Below are 18,763 nucleotides of genomic sequence, written 5' to 3' on the forward strand. Positions count from 1 at the left end.
ACTCAGTATCTATAACTACTCTAATAGCCCTGTCTTTAACTGCTATGCTAATATCTTCCTAATCTTCCTAAGTACCGCCACTTGAATGCGGTGTATGTTATTAAAAATAAATGCCTTAGGTGCAGTCTGACATTAGGAAATACCCTTATTTTTTGAATTTTTATTGTACACATACCAGGGGATGTCTGATGCATTTGGTTTGTGTAAATTCTCCTGATCGTTTGCTCCTTAAATTACTATTATTACTACTTTTGTGTTTTATTAGTATTTTTCTTGCAAATATGGTATATTTTAAAATAATAAAAGCTCACAAAAATGCAGCAGGGGGTCATTAATGTGTGTGTGCAGTACCAGTCTGCAGCATCCTTGTCATTAAAATGTTTTTTAACTTTTTGGGGTCATCAGCATGACTGAGAATGAGTTTATTTTTTAGGTAAAACTGGTTTGTTTGCTTGAACTGCAATGCCATTTCTGTGTTTGTGCAATATGACTTCAGGACAGCATTGTAAACAATTAATCCAGTGGCACAGAAAAGACCAACCTCAACATTGCTACTCACTGTGAAATGTTATTATTGACACCTTCATACAAATGTATTAATTATATTACTGTGTATTTATTTTATTTTTTTAACAAAACAAAAGATACAACATTAATTTTTGTGCATCAAATAGGCCTAGACTGTAGACCAGTAGAGTGCACAGTAACGGTGACCTTCTCTAGTGATATTTCAGCACTTTCTAAGATGCACATTTAAGTGAAACTAGAAGTGACTGTTTTACTACACAGTGGTTAATAATAGGCCAGACTATTAATGAAAGCCCCACTTTAACCTCTCACAAAGGACCAGACAGCCTTCATTTACTCATTGTGAATTTAATGTTTACAGTGGGAGATTACAAGCATCTTTTCTGCTTCATCACAATAGTAATGGCACCTTAGGTACTGCCTAAGGCTGCATCTGGGCTTTCTTTCCTGATGAACAATTTATTGAGGCGCCAGCTGTACTGATATATAGAATTCAATACTGGGTGTTTATTGGGATAGGGGAAACGTAAAGGGAAATTGTGAATGTGGTGACACTGATACAAACAGTACCATCAGATGTTTGTGTGTTTCAGTGTTTTGTGGGACAACAAACAAACTTAAATTTGGTCACCCAACTTGGTGTTAATGAACGCTTACGATTCTGTAGGGGAATATAACACACAATGAGAACAGACCAATATTTATCCTTAAGGCTCGCTTGCATTGTAACATATTTAAAAGTAATCATGTTTGCAGTTTCTTCTGTAGCAGACATTTTCATTATTGCCAATAAGAAACTCTGCAACCTATGTGTGTTAGAAACAAATACCCCTATGTTGGTTAGGTGTTTAAACCAAGGCTAAATTCCTGAGTCAGGGATGTTTTCCTCCTTAATAGACTTGCATTTACACATATGTGAATGAGCACATATTTACAGTATATACACACGCATCTCATTCAGATACTTCCTTCTCATTTCTCCTCTGGACATTGTTAGGAATAACAATGTGATTAAGTCATCAAGCAAAGTTGATTTAGAAAAGATGTTTGGTGCACTATGCAGTGTCAGGCTGATGGATGCATCACAAGAACTGGGTTTGCTTTGAAGTGAGACAGATTCAGATCCGGAAACATAAAAGCCTTGAAGATACAAAGTATTAAGATATATTGTTAAAATAATTTTCAAGGAGTCTTTTCAAGCTGAGTGTGATAGTTTACATGAGAAGCCAAATGCACATAATCCATGTTTAATTCAAAAATGATAATACCATACATTCATATGTTTTTGAAATTGTGAATGATGTAGATGACAAACCATTAAGACAAACCCGGATATTCTGCTTATTATTTAGGTAATGGAGAATAATGTCCCACATTCTAAAGGCTGGGAAGTTATTCCAAAGTGTCCTGTTTTGTCATCAGAGTACATTCTTAGTGTTCCAGTGTTCATTCATTAATGTATTAATTTGTATAGGAATTAAAAGACATCCATAAACATGTTAACGATCTTCACTTCAATCAATTATCGATTCAAACTAACTTCTTATTCCTTCCTTGCACAGGTTTCCAGCTGTGAGATGTCAGAGGAAGGAGTGGTGGGGTCGAAGTGTCTGACTAGTGTGGTGGGCCAGTCCTCGGAGCAGGTGCACAATGGAGACGTGGACAGTCATCCTGGGGACTCTATTGCTGCCTCCTCCAAGCAGGACAGGAACGTCCCAGAGAATGGGGTCCCCAGAGAGCCTGTCCGCAAGTCTGAAGAGCTTCCGGATCAGGAGGCCCCAGGGGAAGGATACAGAAAGGGGAGGCAAGGCTCCTCCCTGGAGAATGGCTTCCCGACTTCCCTGGATGACCAGGATTCGGAGAAGGACGGAGAGCACGTGCCTCCCACTCCTCGCAAGAAGCGGGGGAGACGGAAACTGGAGCATCCTGAAAAACGTAAGTTGCTAACTTGCATCTCTGCACTCTAAGTTACTGGTCCCCTTCCAGGGTACCCCCCAGAAATTAGCATAACCCTAGTCTACTATCTGTCCCCTACTGAGCTTGGCCTCGTAAAAGACAAGGGTGTATAGTGTCCTTTTTAAGGTGTGTGTGTGTTAGGCCTTGATGTAATTGTATAATGGATTGCTTGTTTCTTCACGTCAGATCATAACAGCCTGGGTCATTTTTTCAAATAAAAATGATTTTACAAATGACTACCTATTTGTTGGAGAATCCTGTCGCCCATCGACTGATACTCGTACGCACCGAGTTCTAGAATACCAGAACACTTTCCAGGCTTGGTCAATTCATTGTGATGTAGTCAGACTTGGTAGTTCTCCCTTCCAACATATTGTGATCATTCTCTTCGGGGTGCATGGGAGTAAATCCAGCAGGAGTTGAAGCTCTGTTTATGTAATCCCAGTACAATGTTAATGTAATGGTCGCAATTGAAGATGTTTTAAAAGATAATTACTGTTTGCAACCACTTGAGTTGAAGTGCTAGAAAAACAATGACTCAAAGCCATGACGATGAATCACACAGTAGCATATATAAACACACTGCTACTTCAGTGACAATACAGTCTGTCAGAATCCTAGATGTACATCATCATCATCAGCAGCAGCAGCTACTGCTAGATGAAAGCCTTTTAGATGAAGATGTTTCCACTTTGTGATCACAGCATCTCCTTTGCAGGCTCAGTTGCAACCAAAACATAACAAATAATTCAATTCAGGGCCTTTACATTGGAGCTTCCTCCTAAAAGCTATTTTTAAAGCTACAAATTCCATTATTGTGTGTGTGTGTGTGTGTGTGTGTGTGTGTGCGTGTGTGTGTGTTTACATGAGTGTGTTGTTTGTATATGATCAACTGCTTTAATCAGCTCCCGGCTTCTTTTTAGTTTCCATTCTCCAGCAAAGGGAGAAAAGCCGCTCTCTGAAGTGTTTTTAGTGCACTCTAAATATTGACCTTCTATGGCTGGGTTTTAAAAGCATAGGGCTCTTGACATTAAAGCAGAAATCGCTGTACTTCAGACGGGGCTCAGCGATGTGCCCGGAAAAGGCTGTGGTTAGGAGAGGGGGGCTCAGTCTCCCAGGTAGGCTTGGGTGTCTCTGTGTTCTGTCTGATTTCCTTCAGTGAACATTGCCAAATACAAATGCTAAAGCTAATACTAATAAATAATATGTATCTCCAAATTCTCAATTTCAACACATGTAATAAGTGGCTTTAAGATATGTATGACTCTTTTATTGGGTACAACCTGTTGGAAGTTGTCTGGCCTGATTTTCAGTCATTGTTTTGGGAAATGTTGAAATGCTCTGGCAGGCCTGTGGCTTCTTAATAGAAGTCTGTGTTAGCTGAAGAAAATGTCTCCAGAAACAAGACTAAATACAATTCAATCCAAGTATCTGTTTCAATTAATATCAAAAGGAGCTGCTATTGGCTGCTCCTCCAGTATTTGTACTTAAAAACTGAATCATGACTAATATTTTTGCATCATTACTGAGGTTTCCAAGGCTACCTCAACATGCTGGCAAATCACAGTTCTTACATTTTCATTTTGTTCCAATCTGAATGTGTTGGAGCAATTAGCTAGACACTTGACAGTCAGAATACAGACCAATTATATCAGCCAGCAGCACTGCTGTGATTCCAGAGGAGTTTTCAAAGACCTACATTTTAACCCTTGCAAAGGCATTCGTTCAGCGGGGAAAGTGCCTCTCTCTCTGTTACTAGTCCTCCAAATGTTCTGACTGAAGCACCGAGTGATTGAGCAGCAATATTTATAGAACCAAAGAATTAATGAATGAGGCGATGTTAGTGCCAACCTAATTACGGAATCCATCAATGAGCAATACTGTATTGAGAATGAAAATACCAGCACAAAAGTAACACAGATGAAGGATTAACGTTGCATAAACTGATATTTTAAGCTAGTCAAGTTAATATATATCCTCCAAAATATATTTAATGCTTCAACGTTCACTTCTGTTCCACTCACACAGAATCAATATGTGAAGAAAAGAGAGTGCCTTTTTAATTTTCTCTAATTGTATGTTTGTAAGCCCTTTTTTAAATTGAAAGGTCCATCCACTAATGTTGTACGGCATAAATACGCTGGCCCTTCACCCAGAGATACAGTCAGTTGTGGCACGACTGTTCAGAAGCTAATTTTGTTGAGATTGTATGGAAAAATGTGAATGTGAAGAAATGTCGGAGAATCACACCACACAAAGAAAAAGCAGCTTATGTAAAATAGCCCTCGAAGAAGCATAGAGAGAAACCTTTTTGATTACACTGAGACTCTATTGGAAAGGAAGTTTCTGTGCAGCTGACAGTAAGATCTGAGAAAGGCCATAGAGTAAAAGGGCGTGAAAAGAAGGAATGCAATGCGCTGAGTGTGTACAGCTTCATCCGGCACGGGCTTCCTGGGATGCCTACAGTGAGATTGATTGGGAAAAACAAAGCATTTGAGACAGTGGAAATATATCTGTGATGCTCTTGCCAAAAGACAGGACTGTGCATAATATACAAATAGATAAATCATAATGGGACTAAGAGTTCACTTAATGTTACTAAAAATAATACCCTGGCATTATTACAACACTCTCAGCAGCTTGTATCCATTTGCAATGCTGAAATCGTTGAAGTGGAAGTTTTGTACAAACAATTACACTTATTCTGCTTATAACTATTCATTTATCATATTTCTGTTTGGTATTTTTAATATACTTTTCAAATTAAAAACTTTTTCAACCTGGACAGTGTGTAGTATGGTGTTTACATACCTGAGAAAAATCCTCATTTAAGTGCATGAAGCTCTGAGGCACTGACACAACAAAATGTGGAAAAAATACTTCAAGGGGGGTGTAGACTTTCCATAGGCACTGTATTTGACTGCCATGTGTTAACATGCTGGTAGTTCCACTGTCTGTTTAATTACAGAAAGGTCTCAATGTCTTATATCTTGGAAAATTAGAGAATTTCAAATGTTTTAGTTTTTAGGCTAATTAATATCATCATAATAATAATAGCAGTGTCACTTGTAAGCTGGGCTTGTGTTTCACAGTGACTGTACCTGCACATGTTCTAGATACGATGGGTTTCTGCTTATTTCTGATGTCTAAATACAAATGAAATGCTGTTATGCTGACACACTATGTGCTGTAATATGAAGAGTGCTGATGGGAGGCTGACAGGACTTTATATATAATTGTTACAGATCTCTTGCACTATTCTACACACTGAGAGTTGCAGAGTAATATCCCGAGTTGTAGACGAGTTTAAGACGTCCTTAGTCAATACTGTCTAGCGGCTAGACTCTAGCCAAAGGCACTATGTACTAAGGCACTGATCTATGTAGAGTTACGCAGTCAAGTTTTACAGGCACAAGACATGCTTCTAATACAGTGGCGCCCCACAGTACAATTATTTTGTCCCAATTATAAATCCATAGCTGTGCAGATCAAAGATTAGGGATAAGTATTTTGTTTCTGAGATGCCGTAGTATTTCAGTGGTATTTGTAGTGGAACAGAGACGATATGTGTCCTGTTACAAATCAAGGGCTGCCAAGATTAATGTCAGAAGTTATGCTCTAGGAAAGACCGTGTGGCCTCCTTATTTAAAAGGCATTTACTCCATTGTTTTGCTTTCCCAGGAAGCATCAGTAAATTACTGTAGCTGTCCCAATGGGAATATAAACCCAGAGGTGGTCATAATTAATTTGAGTAGTATTTGTTTTAGATAAAGTGAACTTCTAAACATACTGACATTAACTCACATTAACTGAGGCAAGCAAGATGTTTAATTAACCCCTCCTTCCATGAACCCCAGGAGGAATTCTTTCTGTCGTGAATTGCTTTAACTGCGCGTCAGCTGGATTATTCCTTGGGCCGAGTTATTTTTCCCTGTTGCTGAAAATCTGTTTATTGAAAACATTTGTAGTATCTTCCAGCTGCCTTACGGTGAAGTGGTACTGGAAAGATACATCTCATTAATGGTGCATTGTTTGCATTAATATTGAGGTCTATTTGCATTGTACTTTTTCCATAGAAATTACCACTTTAAATTATGTGTTTACACCGCCTTTTTAAATACTGTAATGATCACAAACACAGCCCAATAAGCAGTATTACAAAGAGCAGTTCTGAACACCGAATGACACATCTCCCGGCGGATTGGGAGACTGTTCTGATCCGCTGATTTTATTTGCCGAAAAACACGGATTAGAATCCAATTAGTTTCTGTTGACCCAGCTGAGTTGCCACAAAAGGCAAGGCGAAAATAGAAAAAGACCGAGGAAAAAAAAGATGGCTGCGGACAAAATCCTGCTTGCAAAGTGGACCGCCTTACCAAAGAGATTAGACAAATCAATTAGCTTCTCACCCCCTCCGTTCCCCTCCTCCCCTGACTTTCCTGGCCCACTCCTTTAATAAGATAAGCCCGAGACAGCAAGTGACCTTGATGGGTGCAGTAAAGAGGGGAAAGAGAGCAGAGTGGTCTTCTGGCAGACTGCCCCTACTGGGCTTAAAACAGAGAGAGACAACAGCTCTGTGCTGGAGACTGTCTGTTTATTAGCTAAAGAAAGGCAGGGGCAACATTCATCAGTCAGGGCCAGAAGCGACAGCAGTCAGCTGGCACTGTGCCCATCCCACATCGAGGCCGCTCTTTATGGTGCTCAGCCGAGATCTCCTCTGCTGGAGACAACTCAGCTCTCTGTACTTTTGTCTCTTAAGATGGGGCTTTTTTTAACAACCTTTCCTAACAAAGCCATTTTTTCTTTCTTTCTTTTTTCTTTTCCCCAATTACTGTGCAGCTGTTTTTTTGTGTGTTTGTTTGGTGGTTGTTGTGTTCTGTTCCTTTTTTTTTTTAATTTACCGGTAATTGAATTTTCATGAAAGCATCATAGTAGTGTCTGTGCTTGTGAAGTTAAATGCTGCATCATAGGCTGGGGATAGGGTTCGAAGAAAATGAATGAGTGATGCAACTTACTTGTGTGTACTTTATAAGAGTTCAGATTAAATGCATTATCTTTAAAACTGTAAAATTGTGTTCATAGAAAAATACCGTGATGTAGCCGAATTACATGACAAGACTGCCATCAGATACACCTGTCTAATCCAATCACAGACCAGAAGCTGTATGATGCAAGCCCTGTCACAAGCAGCTGATTGGTAGATTTCTTACATTGATGAAAGCAGTTGCTACTCAGACTGGTTTAATGCAGCTGCCTCTCTGGAATAATTATAATTATGATCTAAATGCTTGACTGTTACTGTCCTCATATTATTTTAAATAACTCCATTAGCACATTTCACTTGTGACATGAGTTGGCTGTGAAGCGTGTGAGAAGTGAAGTGCGTATTCAATTCAGACCCCAAGTCCACAGTTTGTTAGTTTTTTGTTGTTGTTTTCGAACAGCTCAGGAAGGTGTTTGTAGTGAGTGTGATTTTAAAGGCAGATTCAAATCGTTGCACCTATGGGAGTGTGAATGGAGTCGAAAGTGAGGCCCGGCTTGCCTGCAGACTGTACTGCCTTTGAATGGCTAGGTTAACAGAAATCAGTTGTGTATCTCAAAATGGAAGTATTACAAAAGGTACCCTCACTTGCACCACCGCTCTCTGTGTTGGCCGGGGCGTTTTCAAATAGGACGAATGGTACTGTACCTCTGAGATTCTTAAAGGAGGCCTTTTCATAAAAACGTCAGGCAATTTTGGAATGGCTCCCGGGACTCGCATCACCGAGTGACTGTGCCAAAGAACTCTGGTGTGTCTTGGATGAATTCCCTGTGCAGAAAAAAAGCAGATTCTTTATCTGAGAGTGCTCTCATGAAGAGAAACAGAGAACAGAAAACAGCATGGGCTGCATCTCTGGAGGGCTGGCTGCTGCACCAGATATCAGATGTCTTTGGCACGGATTGTATGGCTGCGTGTAAGAGAGAAGAGCCCTCTTCCTGTCTGGTACTGTAACTGCCTGGCACAGCGCGGCATTGCGGAGTGGTCGGGGACACAGGGCGGCTCTCCTCACTGCAGTGTCGGATGTTGAAATACAATGGGGGGGGCCAGGAAAATGGAGGAAGTCAAGGAACCAGAAATGATAACTGGCTACTAAGGAACAAGAAAGCAATGTCCCTGGAAGAAACCGTGATCCGAGAGGTCTTTGCAATTTCATAATTTAAGTACGTCCCAGACATGGAAAATGTACTAATGACCTTATAGGGCACTTTGTCCAAGGAATGAGATCACAGATCATCAGAGGTTTAGTCAGGTGAGCTTTCTGTTTCAGTGTGACAGTAGTTGTTTGAGGATCAGGGACCTAAATTTCAGCTAAGCTGCTCTTTACATGTGAGCTGACTAGGGCTTCTGACTGGGAAATCTGTCTATAAAGTTAGATTTGCTATGTACTGTGTGCTCATGCCATCTGGAAAGACCTTTCATTTGCTTCATTCAGCTCCCAGATTTATGTGAAAAAGTGTTGGCAAAGAGCTTTCCAAAAAGTGCCAACAATGTGGAATGATTGTTATTACATGCATGCGTTTGTTTATGTAGAAACAGCAGAACCAGTGTCTCCTGACCGGTGAATCTGCAGTTTTAAGCTGCAAAACACTTAGTGACAACAGTACAGTGAGGATAAGAAGGCAGCTACTTGAACCAAGGGGCTCATGCACATATCTGTGCACAATAAGTAGAGAATAAATATTATTGAATAAATATTGCTGACTTGGACATGGTTGCTCTCCAGGGATTGCCTGGTCTGCACTATATGAATTACAGGAGTGAGCAAGAGAGAGAGGGAGAGAGAAAGAGCAGTGATGAATCTACCAAATGCAGCAGAACAAGAGCCTGCCAGGATACAGTCTTCAGGTCTGCGTGGAATATGAGCTGGAAACGAAACGTTCAGAAGAGCGAGCTCGTTTAGTTAAGCCTGGGTTCCAGTTCTCAGGAAGGTCGTTTGTGGTTTAATCATTGCATTTTCCGTTCATATTGCATATATATAGTAAAACAAATATACCCTTTTTTGTTATAATACACCCACATGCAGTCAAAATTTTTTGTCTTACATGACACATTTATAAAAAACTTAAGCTCACCAAACCCAGCATATGTGTATGTGTGCGTGTTTTGTTTTATTTTGCTTTGATCAACGTGAACAAGACAGAAAGATTTCAGTTTCTGTGCTGTACGCTATGTAAGCAGCGGGACAGAGAAAGCAGCACACGAGAACTGGAATGTAGTCAATTGGCACATTTTTCTCAGTCAGGAATGCAACCCAACCCTTTTAGTAAACCCAATGACCTTGGCAGCTGGAACGAAAATGAACAAAAACCCTTTACCTCATGGATTGGTTATTTAGTTACTTATTCCAATTGTGAGGGAAAACGGAGTTACATGGGGACAGCTTTGGAGAGGCCTGCGAGGTTTGTGCTTTTGTTTGGTGAGGTACTTGGCGCTGTGGTAGCAGCCCAGCGAGACTGTGTGAAGAAAGGTTTCCAAAAGATACCATGAACTCTTAGGCATGGAGAGACCCATTGCAGCTGCATGATACGGGTCCCAGTCATGTCTTTCTTTCTTAAGACAATGGAGGGTACTTTCTTCTAGGGCCTCGTGAAGATTTTATGATGTTCTCCAGTGGAGAGAGGTTAATTCAGAACATTCCTGCCTTGAGCCAAAGCACAAAGCCTGATTCAAGATATTGTCCATCTCTCCTCTCCCTCCCTTTCTCTCTCTCTCTCTCTCTCTCTCTCTTTCATTGTAGTTGCTCTCATTCTTCCGACACTTACAAATATGTCTTCATACTATCCTGTTGGATTTTAGTTTTAGTTTTTAATCCAGGCACATGCCTATGTTAAATGCATGGTTCTAGTAGTTTGTTTCCTCTCTTTTTGTCTGTTTTACTTATGAAAAAGTTCAAGCCGAAGCATGCAGATAACTACATTTGCTTTGGTGTTCTGCAAATGCTGTACCTCAGAGCTTTTGCAATGCAAGAAAGGGAATTTGCATGTCATTGAATAATCTGAATCTCTTACATTTCCAGATCTTAGTCACACTCATTTGGGGCTGCAGAGTGATTATCATGGAAAGGTTCACTGTAGCTGTTGACTGTGATTCATCTGTGCTTCATGAAAATCATTTTCAGATCGCCTCTGCTCGCTCCATTAAGGCATTCATTTTGTGAGCTGTAAGGTAGTTTCAGCTCCTGAACTATATAATCTCAAATGGCCTATTAATGAACACATAGGGCCAGTTAGTCCAAATATGATTCTCAAGTCCAACAAGTCAAACATTTTTTAATATAATTTAGTAAGGGTGGCTACAATTTATTAGCTTCCTATTACACTTTCTGAGGATCATTGATTTGATGTAATAGACTTACTATTCTGTGTCTGCAATGACAAGATTTTATTCATGTATGCGTGTATGTATTTATTACTGTTTAAATATAACCTGACCAAATGTTACTTCCATCATTTCAACTTGATTACTTTCCTCTGAACTTTGGTTATTGTGGGTCATAGTCTGGCTGGAGTTTATTAGTCAATGGAATCTCTGCTCAGGACCATGACAGAGCAGCCTTCTGCCACGAAAATGGCCTTTTAGCTGCTTTGCCTTTTCACCACCAAAGAGACTCAATAAGAGCAGAGAAGGGTGATGAGACTTGTGGTGGGTGACAAACTGAAAGCAAAACTAGGATGTGAAATAGGCTACCAAGGGTGTAAATGGGCTTCTTGCTGATCCTTTGTTCAGGGAAGGGAAAACACCCCTCCAAAACTACAAGTAGAAATGTACAAAATGGCATGAATAGATGGCTTGCTGGTCCTTTGTCTAGTATCCTAGGAGATGTGTGCTTTTGCCAGAGAGGCAGTCAAAATAATTGCACAGGTTCTTTTTTGGGGTTGACAGCTGTTGATTACCTATTGAGTTACAGCCTACATGTCATTTCAAGCCTCGGGGAAGTAAGCCTTGCCTTTATCTAAATTGACAAAACAAATTACCTTCATTTGATGAAATAATAATAATACAAAAAAAAAAAGTTTTGCTGGTATTCTTTTCTTCTCTGTATCCTGTGGATTGTGTTGTAGGGGCAAAGTCATGTTTGGCTATAATTTCCAATACTTGCAGTCAAAATGGATTAGAGCACAACAGTTACCACGGCTGTCGTGGCTTTAGCAGACAGCTGTGGAGTAAATGGTGAGCCACCTTCCTGTTCGTCTGCTCCCGGCACAGCCCGGTGCAGCGCGTCAAATGGCGGTTCTGTAGATTGAAGGAGAGACATGAACTCCGAATAAGGCCGCCAAATTGCAGGGTGCGTGTTTGGTCATGTGGCAGAAGACATTAAGGCCCATGGTGGGCCTACAGCATTTGGCCTTCTATGTATTAGCTATTCAGGTAATTCAAGAAGTTAGTTTTTCCGTAAGTATAGCTATTATAGGTGGCTTTTAGGAATTACAAAGAAAGGCAAATTGTACCTCTGCAGCGGACCTGTTCTCACATGCCAGAAGCGAGTCTGTCAGCTCTCAAGCTGTCAGCACATTTCTGCTTCTATGTTTGGCCCTATGGTCAGTTATTATTTTTTTTACCATACAAATGTACAAGGGCACAATTTATAAAGTATTTATGAATAGGTTTTTGCATTCAAATAGGTTTAGCATAAATACATTGTAATTAAGTCAAATTACGTTAATTATAAAATATGTATATATCCAAGCAACCGCTGTGTTCACCTGGGAAGCTCCTGACAGAGATACTGCACAGACCAGGAGAGTTTATTTCTGCCCTGACACTGTTGTTCAAAGTTGTTCAAAGCTTATGAAATGTTCATGTGAAGACTCAATGCTGAACACAGGTGCAAGCTCATTTGTAAGAAATATAAGAAAGTTTACAAATGAGAGGAGGCCATTGACCCATCGTGCTCCATTAATAACAAAGTGATCCAAGGATCCTATCCAGTCTATTTTTAAATGTTCTCAAATTGTCGGCTTCAGCCACATCACTGGGAGTTTGTTCCAGATTGTGACGACTCTCTGTGTGAAGAAGTGTCTCCTGTTTTCTGTCTTGAATGCCTTGAAGCCTAATGTAACAATTGAATACTTTACTAACAGATTAATATGAAGTAAAGATGATAAATCACTCTGACAATGAATTGGTCTTCGTCACTATTTTCCATGCATAGTAGGTGCTTCAGTATGAAGTTTCATGAACGCATTGAATTTGAGACTTCGAAAATAACATTTTTTTGTGGAAACCGTGAACTCTGCAGTTCCACTGGCTTTGTTTCAAGTGAAACAATAGTGATGCGAGAATGTTTTATTGTGATTATTTCCACGTGGTAGACAAGGCTCATTGCTCCACCTCATGCTGCCTAGGTTTGTGTTTGCTTTCCACACTGAACTGGAGCGTTTGCTGTAATTTCCAAACACACGATTAATATCACAAAACATGCACAAATTACAGACATGCTCCAGAATGGGTTTTATACTTTTGCCAACAAAAAAGAAAAAGGAAAAAAAAAAACATTTACCTTGAACAGAAAGTTAACAATGTGCAGCACAGAAATTTATTGGCGCTGCTTTTTATTTATTCTGAGAACAGAAGCAAAACCAGTCATTTCAGTTTCTGCTGAGGGACTTCCCCTTTTTTAATTTCTTTTTTTTTGTTGCTTCCATGTACTCACATGAACTGTTGATATCGCCTAATTAAACCTTTAAATGTTTAGGCTTATATATAGCAGAGGATCTTGGCATTCTGCTGGTCTAGTAATGACGTTTGTAAAATATTGTCATTTTGGCAGTGGTTTTGTCTTTTATTTTTTATTTTACTTCTGCCGTAATAATGGTTATCGTTCTCAGTAGAGCTCAATATGTCACCAGCACTACAGATTAAAAGCAAAAGTCTGCAAAACTTTATCTTATCTGTTTTAAGGGCACAGAGATACTGTCATTTATAAATACTGTAGTTAGCTATATAATCATTTGTTTCCATTTAATTCACAATGCAAATTGAGGCCCTTTTATAAGTCAGTAACACTCCTCTTGTCTATCTGTCTTTGGCCTGTCTGGAGTTTATGATCAACCTGGCTTTTAAAAATGAATATGTCATTATTAAGAGTATAATTTTGGATACCTTCTGCTTCCTTGCAGATTTTTAAAATGAGCAGGGCAGTGTGATGTGCACTCTGGACAATATCACTATGTCCTGATTTTTATTTGACAGAGTTCTGTTTGTTCTTTCCTGTTCTTTATATCAACATACCAGATTCCCGTTTGGTATATGTCATCGTGAAACAGAAACGTACTCAAGCAGAGGGCCGTAAAATGTTTAAAGGCATTATATATGCATTTGAGGTTGTGCAGGCACGTGTTATGTACTTATTCATTCAGTGCTCTTGTAACTTTGTGAGGACTTAAACACTGAAGTTCTATCTGATTAGGTATTTGTGTTTGATTTTTGAAATGAAAGACAATTCACTTTATGTTTTGCCACCCAAATAAATTGTGCTTATTTTGTGAATATTATTTGTTGATTGTTGATAAAAGTAAAATGCACGAGTTTGGTGTAAATTAATGACCTATCCACCTTTTTCTACACATTAAATGCCACTGGATAACTGTTGTGCTCTTCGGCTTTAAAGAAGATTGGACTCACTGTAGAACTGCTGCTTCATGAGCGACAATATTAGAAGTTGTTTAGAGGTCTGCAGGAATAATATTCATGAAGCAAAAATATATTAATTCTCACACAAGAAATACAGCCCAGGTCACACGAATGGCTCTGGTACAAGAGAGGAGGCCATGTTGACTGACAGAAAACAAACCCAGTTGTGTTTGTTGGGTTAAATCCAGGCACTCTGGCTAACCTTCACCTGTATTGTTGAACACAGGAAAGCCAGGCTGTGTGGAAATTAATTACACCCCTTAGACGAGAGACAACCCGAATGTAAATAACTCCTTGCCAGGGAATATAGATGAGAAGTTGTGTTCTCAGCTGAATATATGAATGATTTCCCTAGCCTTGGATATTGAGTCCTTGTTTTTGTTATAGCTGATGACAGAGATGTTTTAGTTTTTTTTTTCTTCCTCTTGTTTTTCTCACCTCTTCCTTTTTTTGACTAGTTCTAATGCGACCTTACTCTTTTACACTGAAACGCGCTGAGTTGTGTGCACGCTGAGATCTGCTCAAGCTCATTTAAGTAACCTGTATATTTTGCATAGAGAATAATATCTGCATCGAAGAACAGTGAATAGATACCAGTAGGGAGATAGATCATTCAGCTACCAGATTTTGCATTAAGAGCAGGATTATTTTTCTCTCTCTCACGTGAAATGTTACCTTCTAATCCATGAATGTCAATTAAGAAAACCATTTTTACAGTTGAGCACAAGAAAGCCAGTGTTTACTCTGCACCATGTCAAGCCAAATGAAGAGAAACTATAATTATAGACAGCTGTGACTCATGGGAGGGGATATAAGGTCATGGCGTGACTTGTGCCAAAGTAAACATGGCTGCACTCCAAACCCATCACAGTCCTGGCAGGCTCTCTGGAACCTTTTTATTGTTTTAAATCTCCTTTGTTCCCTGCCTAATGTGTTGTTTGATAATTTTATACAGCAACACGTGTGACGTTATCATCCTAAGATTATAGTTGGCAACCGCTCACCTTTAAAGAGACATTTAATTTGTGTTTCTTGTTAGTGCTTAAGGCAATGCTTTGTGGAGGAATTACGGCCTTGCAATCATATTTTAAGTAGCTCACGTATAACTTTGAATTCTCAATAAATCTCCCTGAAAATGTACTTCTTCTAATAAACTTCCTGTCAGTTCTCTCTCAACATTTTAATTCGAGCTCAGTACAACACCCACTACAAACATGTGGAAGGTGGGTAAGATTACAAGTGGAAAAAGCTCAGTCACTTTTATTCCTGTGTCTTTCTCTTTGCCGCCCTCTCGGTTTTCTCATTTGTATATCTATGGGTGGGGGTGTGTGTATGTGTGTCTGTGTATGAATGTATGTGTGTGTATAGAGTACAGTACCGTGTATGTTCATTTGAATACCCCACGGCTCCTGTAGTATATGATTTGCAGTACATATGCACTATATAACATTTTCAAATTCCGTGTTATGTTACAATGTAGAGGTAAGTCATATTTTTTATTTTTATTGATACATTTAATATGCTGCTACATGTGATAAGATTAAAGTATTCAAATGCTAGAATGAAAAATAGAACAAACTCATGGACCTTTATGGTGTAGGTGGAATTAAAGATTGCTATATTTGTGGTTTTAATTGTATGCCTTCAACAATGTAAACAAATTAAAATAATATCTGTACCAATAATAATAATCTTCATCATCATCATTATCAATACTCTTCTTGTATTCGTCATTTATTTTCGAAGTTATGCTTTTAAGCTACCCAAATTCATTGTTACGCCATTGGTTGAAAAATCGTCAGATCAGTTGTTTCTCACCACGTTGATAGTATTTTAAGTAGTTTGCCTAGTTTCTGAGGCCTTCCTGCTGCATTCTAAGAATTGAGATTATAGAGCCATCTGAAGTGCAGTGTGCCCTCACAGGAAACCCATCCACGTGAGTCTGTGTGAAAGATCATTTTCTCTCTCGCTGCACAGGAGTTTCTCTTAAACTACTTTTATTTAAGAAACTGATTAAGCAGAATATGTTGCAAATTACACGTTTGCCTTTTTTGTAAAGGATTATCAGTTTCTATTCAATGTAAATTGGCATCACAGTGCTGAGAAAACTGCTGACCTTACTACAGTATTTAAAATCTTCTGAAGCACTTGTGCTGACCTAAATACGTTCCTGTAACTCATGTAATAATTAGTATATAAGTACAATAGCAAGTTTGAGGACAGAACACCTGAATACTAAAAAAAAAAACGTTTTTTTTTTAATCTCAGGTTAGGTTCTAAGAGAAACATGGAGTCGTGTCTGACGTCTCTCGCTGTATTTCTGAATAAACTTGTATCAGTTGTTACTCTAATTTGCACACATTAAGAAAAAGAAAGATGGTGGTTATATTTGTAACCACTAGCCATAACGGGGCGTTCTCCATGGCAACAGCAACGGGAGACAACAACAGGCAAAACAACAAACACACCTGAGCATGGTGGAAAGACGAGACGATGGGCCTACCTTTCAAGGGTCATTTTAATGGCTTTTCTCATCTCATTTTCCTGGGAGAAACTGAAGCTGAACACAGAAATGCTGAGAAATGCTGATTCTCTCGTTCAGCAGGAGAAAATAGTCTATGTTTTAGATCAAAGTCACAGTGTTCTTGCTGTCTGTATTCTTCTGCCTGGGGAACAAGGCATCCCATTTTCATGGAAGGGCAATATCAAGTACACATTACTGCCACAAGAACAACACTTTTTAGTTTATTTTTAGAAAGCTAAACAATAGCTCTATCTGTGCCAGAACCCCTCTTGGTTTTCTTATTTTTCTACTCAGATTTCATTATGTATTTTTTTTTGTTTTGCTTTTCTAAACAAACAACTGTTTTCTCTCTCAAAAGTGGAGAGCACACCAATCTAACTAGGATCAGTATCTAATTGACCTAGGGAAGGTAATGTGGTGGGTGAAAAAAAGACATTTGGAAAACTTCATTAGAGTTTTTTTGGGAGGGTGAAGTATATTTCAGGCACTGTTCAAATGATCAGCTTATAGGACAGACCATGACAGGACCTTTCCTTCCAACAATAATCAGTTAAGCTCTGAATAAGTAGGAGACACCTACTTTATGTCCTACTATTAAATTCAATATTCAAAACAAATACATCGAAATACAGAAATACATCAAATATATACTTTGGATTAACCACTATTCAAAGTTTTACTGGCACATTTTAGCTGTGAGAAAATGTTTGTTCTCAGTTTGAATGTATGTGGTCCTATTCTGTACTCTGAGAATGACCTATGGTTAGACATGTTGAGCTGTTCCGTTGTCCTACATCATGATTGCCTGTGTATACAACACTGCGGTGTAACACCTCACCTACAAGCAAGACGTCTTCTGCTTTGACACGCAGCTCAAGAAGCAAATGTACTCACAATGGGCAAAAACCATCTGAAAGATCTCATGATGGTTAATGTGATAATACTTATACAACTTGGATTGTGGCACAAGTGACAAGCGCATCTACAGGGCAGAGCACACCATACTCAGCTTGTTGTTTTACAGTGGGACAATGGAAATATTGGGAATGTTTTTTGATGATCAAGTTGATATGATTTCAAGCAGGACAACATTTTGCTCAAATTCAAAATATTTATTGTACCCCCCTGGCAAATACAATTGTTTCCTTAAAAACAAACAAACAAAAAAGTATTTATGATACTTAAGAAAAGTGGAAAATATGTCTTAACAGTCTGAAACCTTACTCATGAAGTGTGAACCAAAGTGAAATGCAGGGATCTCTGCCCTGCTTGTCAGTTTGTTAAGATGATGTAATTTAGTGTCTATCTTCCCAAAGAAGTGAAGTCTAGATACACAATACTGCAATTTTTTTAATGTTTCTTTATTTTTTAAGTAATCGGAACAGCAAATTACGTTTACCCCTGGAGTTGTATAAAAATGATGGATCTTGCCTGCGCTGATTTCTGATTGACCCAGATCTACAAGAGCTGTGAGAATCCACCATGAATATGGAGTGCAGGGCTCTTTAAAACAGTTTTATTCGGCAGGTTTGGTGGGTTGTAAGGAGCTTTCCGGAAGGGTAGCTCTAGATTTTTTATAAAGGAACAAAAATGAAAGTCAGATGTGGTTTTATACAGCTGCAGAGTTTTACCATTAAAATCCTAATAAACTTCCCTCAGTGTGTGCACTGCATTTGCTAGCAGTATTTAATTCACTATGAAGTTTTTTTTATAATTTGGTTAGGTAGACGTGTTAGACTGGTTAGTCTCAGAGGTAGCAGTTCAATCGGTTTATTTTACATTGTGGTGGAAACCGAATGAAGAAACTAGATGCTCCTAAATGCTTCAGACCAGCCCTGCCTGTTTTTTTTGCCCATGGATACCAGGCCTGGGGTTCTGGGTTGACGGTTTCAAGGCTCCTCCTAAATTCGTAGCTCTGAAGAAGAACGTTTATCTCCTTCCTTCTTTATTTGCAAACAGTGGAGTTGCGATGACTACTGGTGCTTGAGTATAAGCACACCATTCCTCTCCTACACAAAAGAGGTGAAGACATTGCACGTTACAATTACCGCCCAGGAAATAAAAGCACACACAAAAAGAAA

The 18,763-nt window shown here is 39.1% G+C and overlaps 1 protein-coding gene across 11 annotated transcripts in view; it reads left to right on the top strand.

Annotated features, from left to right (window-relative positions):
- Positions 1-18,763, top strand: part of LOC136751361 (DNA (cytosine-5)-methyltransferase 3A) — a 152,600-nt gene that overhangs the window by 65,908 nt on the left and 67,929 nt on the right. For all 11 annotated transcript variants that reach the window (XM_066706926.1, XM_066706953.1, XM_066706945.1 and 8 more), the window contains one exon: positions 2,091-2,463. In XM_066706926.1, the coding sequence (XP_066563023.1) occupies positions 2,091-2,463 (373 nt within the window). The remainder of the gene's footprint in view (positions 1-2,090; positions 2,464-18,763) is intronic.

The sequence above is a fragment of the Amia ocellicauda genome, chromosome 1, assembly GCF_036373705.1.
Source record: "Amia ocellicauda isolate fAmiCal2 chromosome 1, fAmiCal2.hap1, whole genome shotgun sequence".
Lineage (NCBI taxonomy): Eukaryota > Metazoa > Chordata > Actinopteri > Amiiformes > Amiidae > Amia > Amia ocellicauda.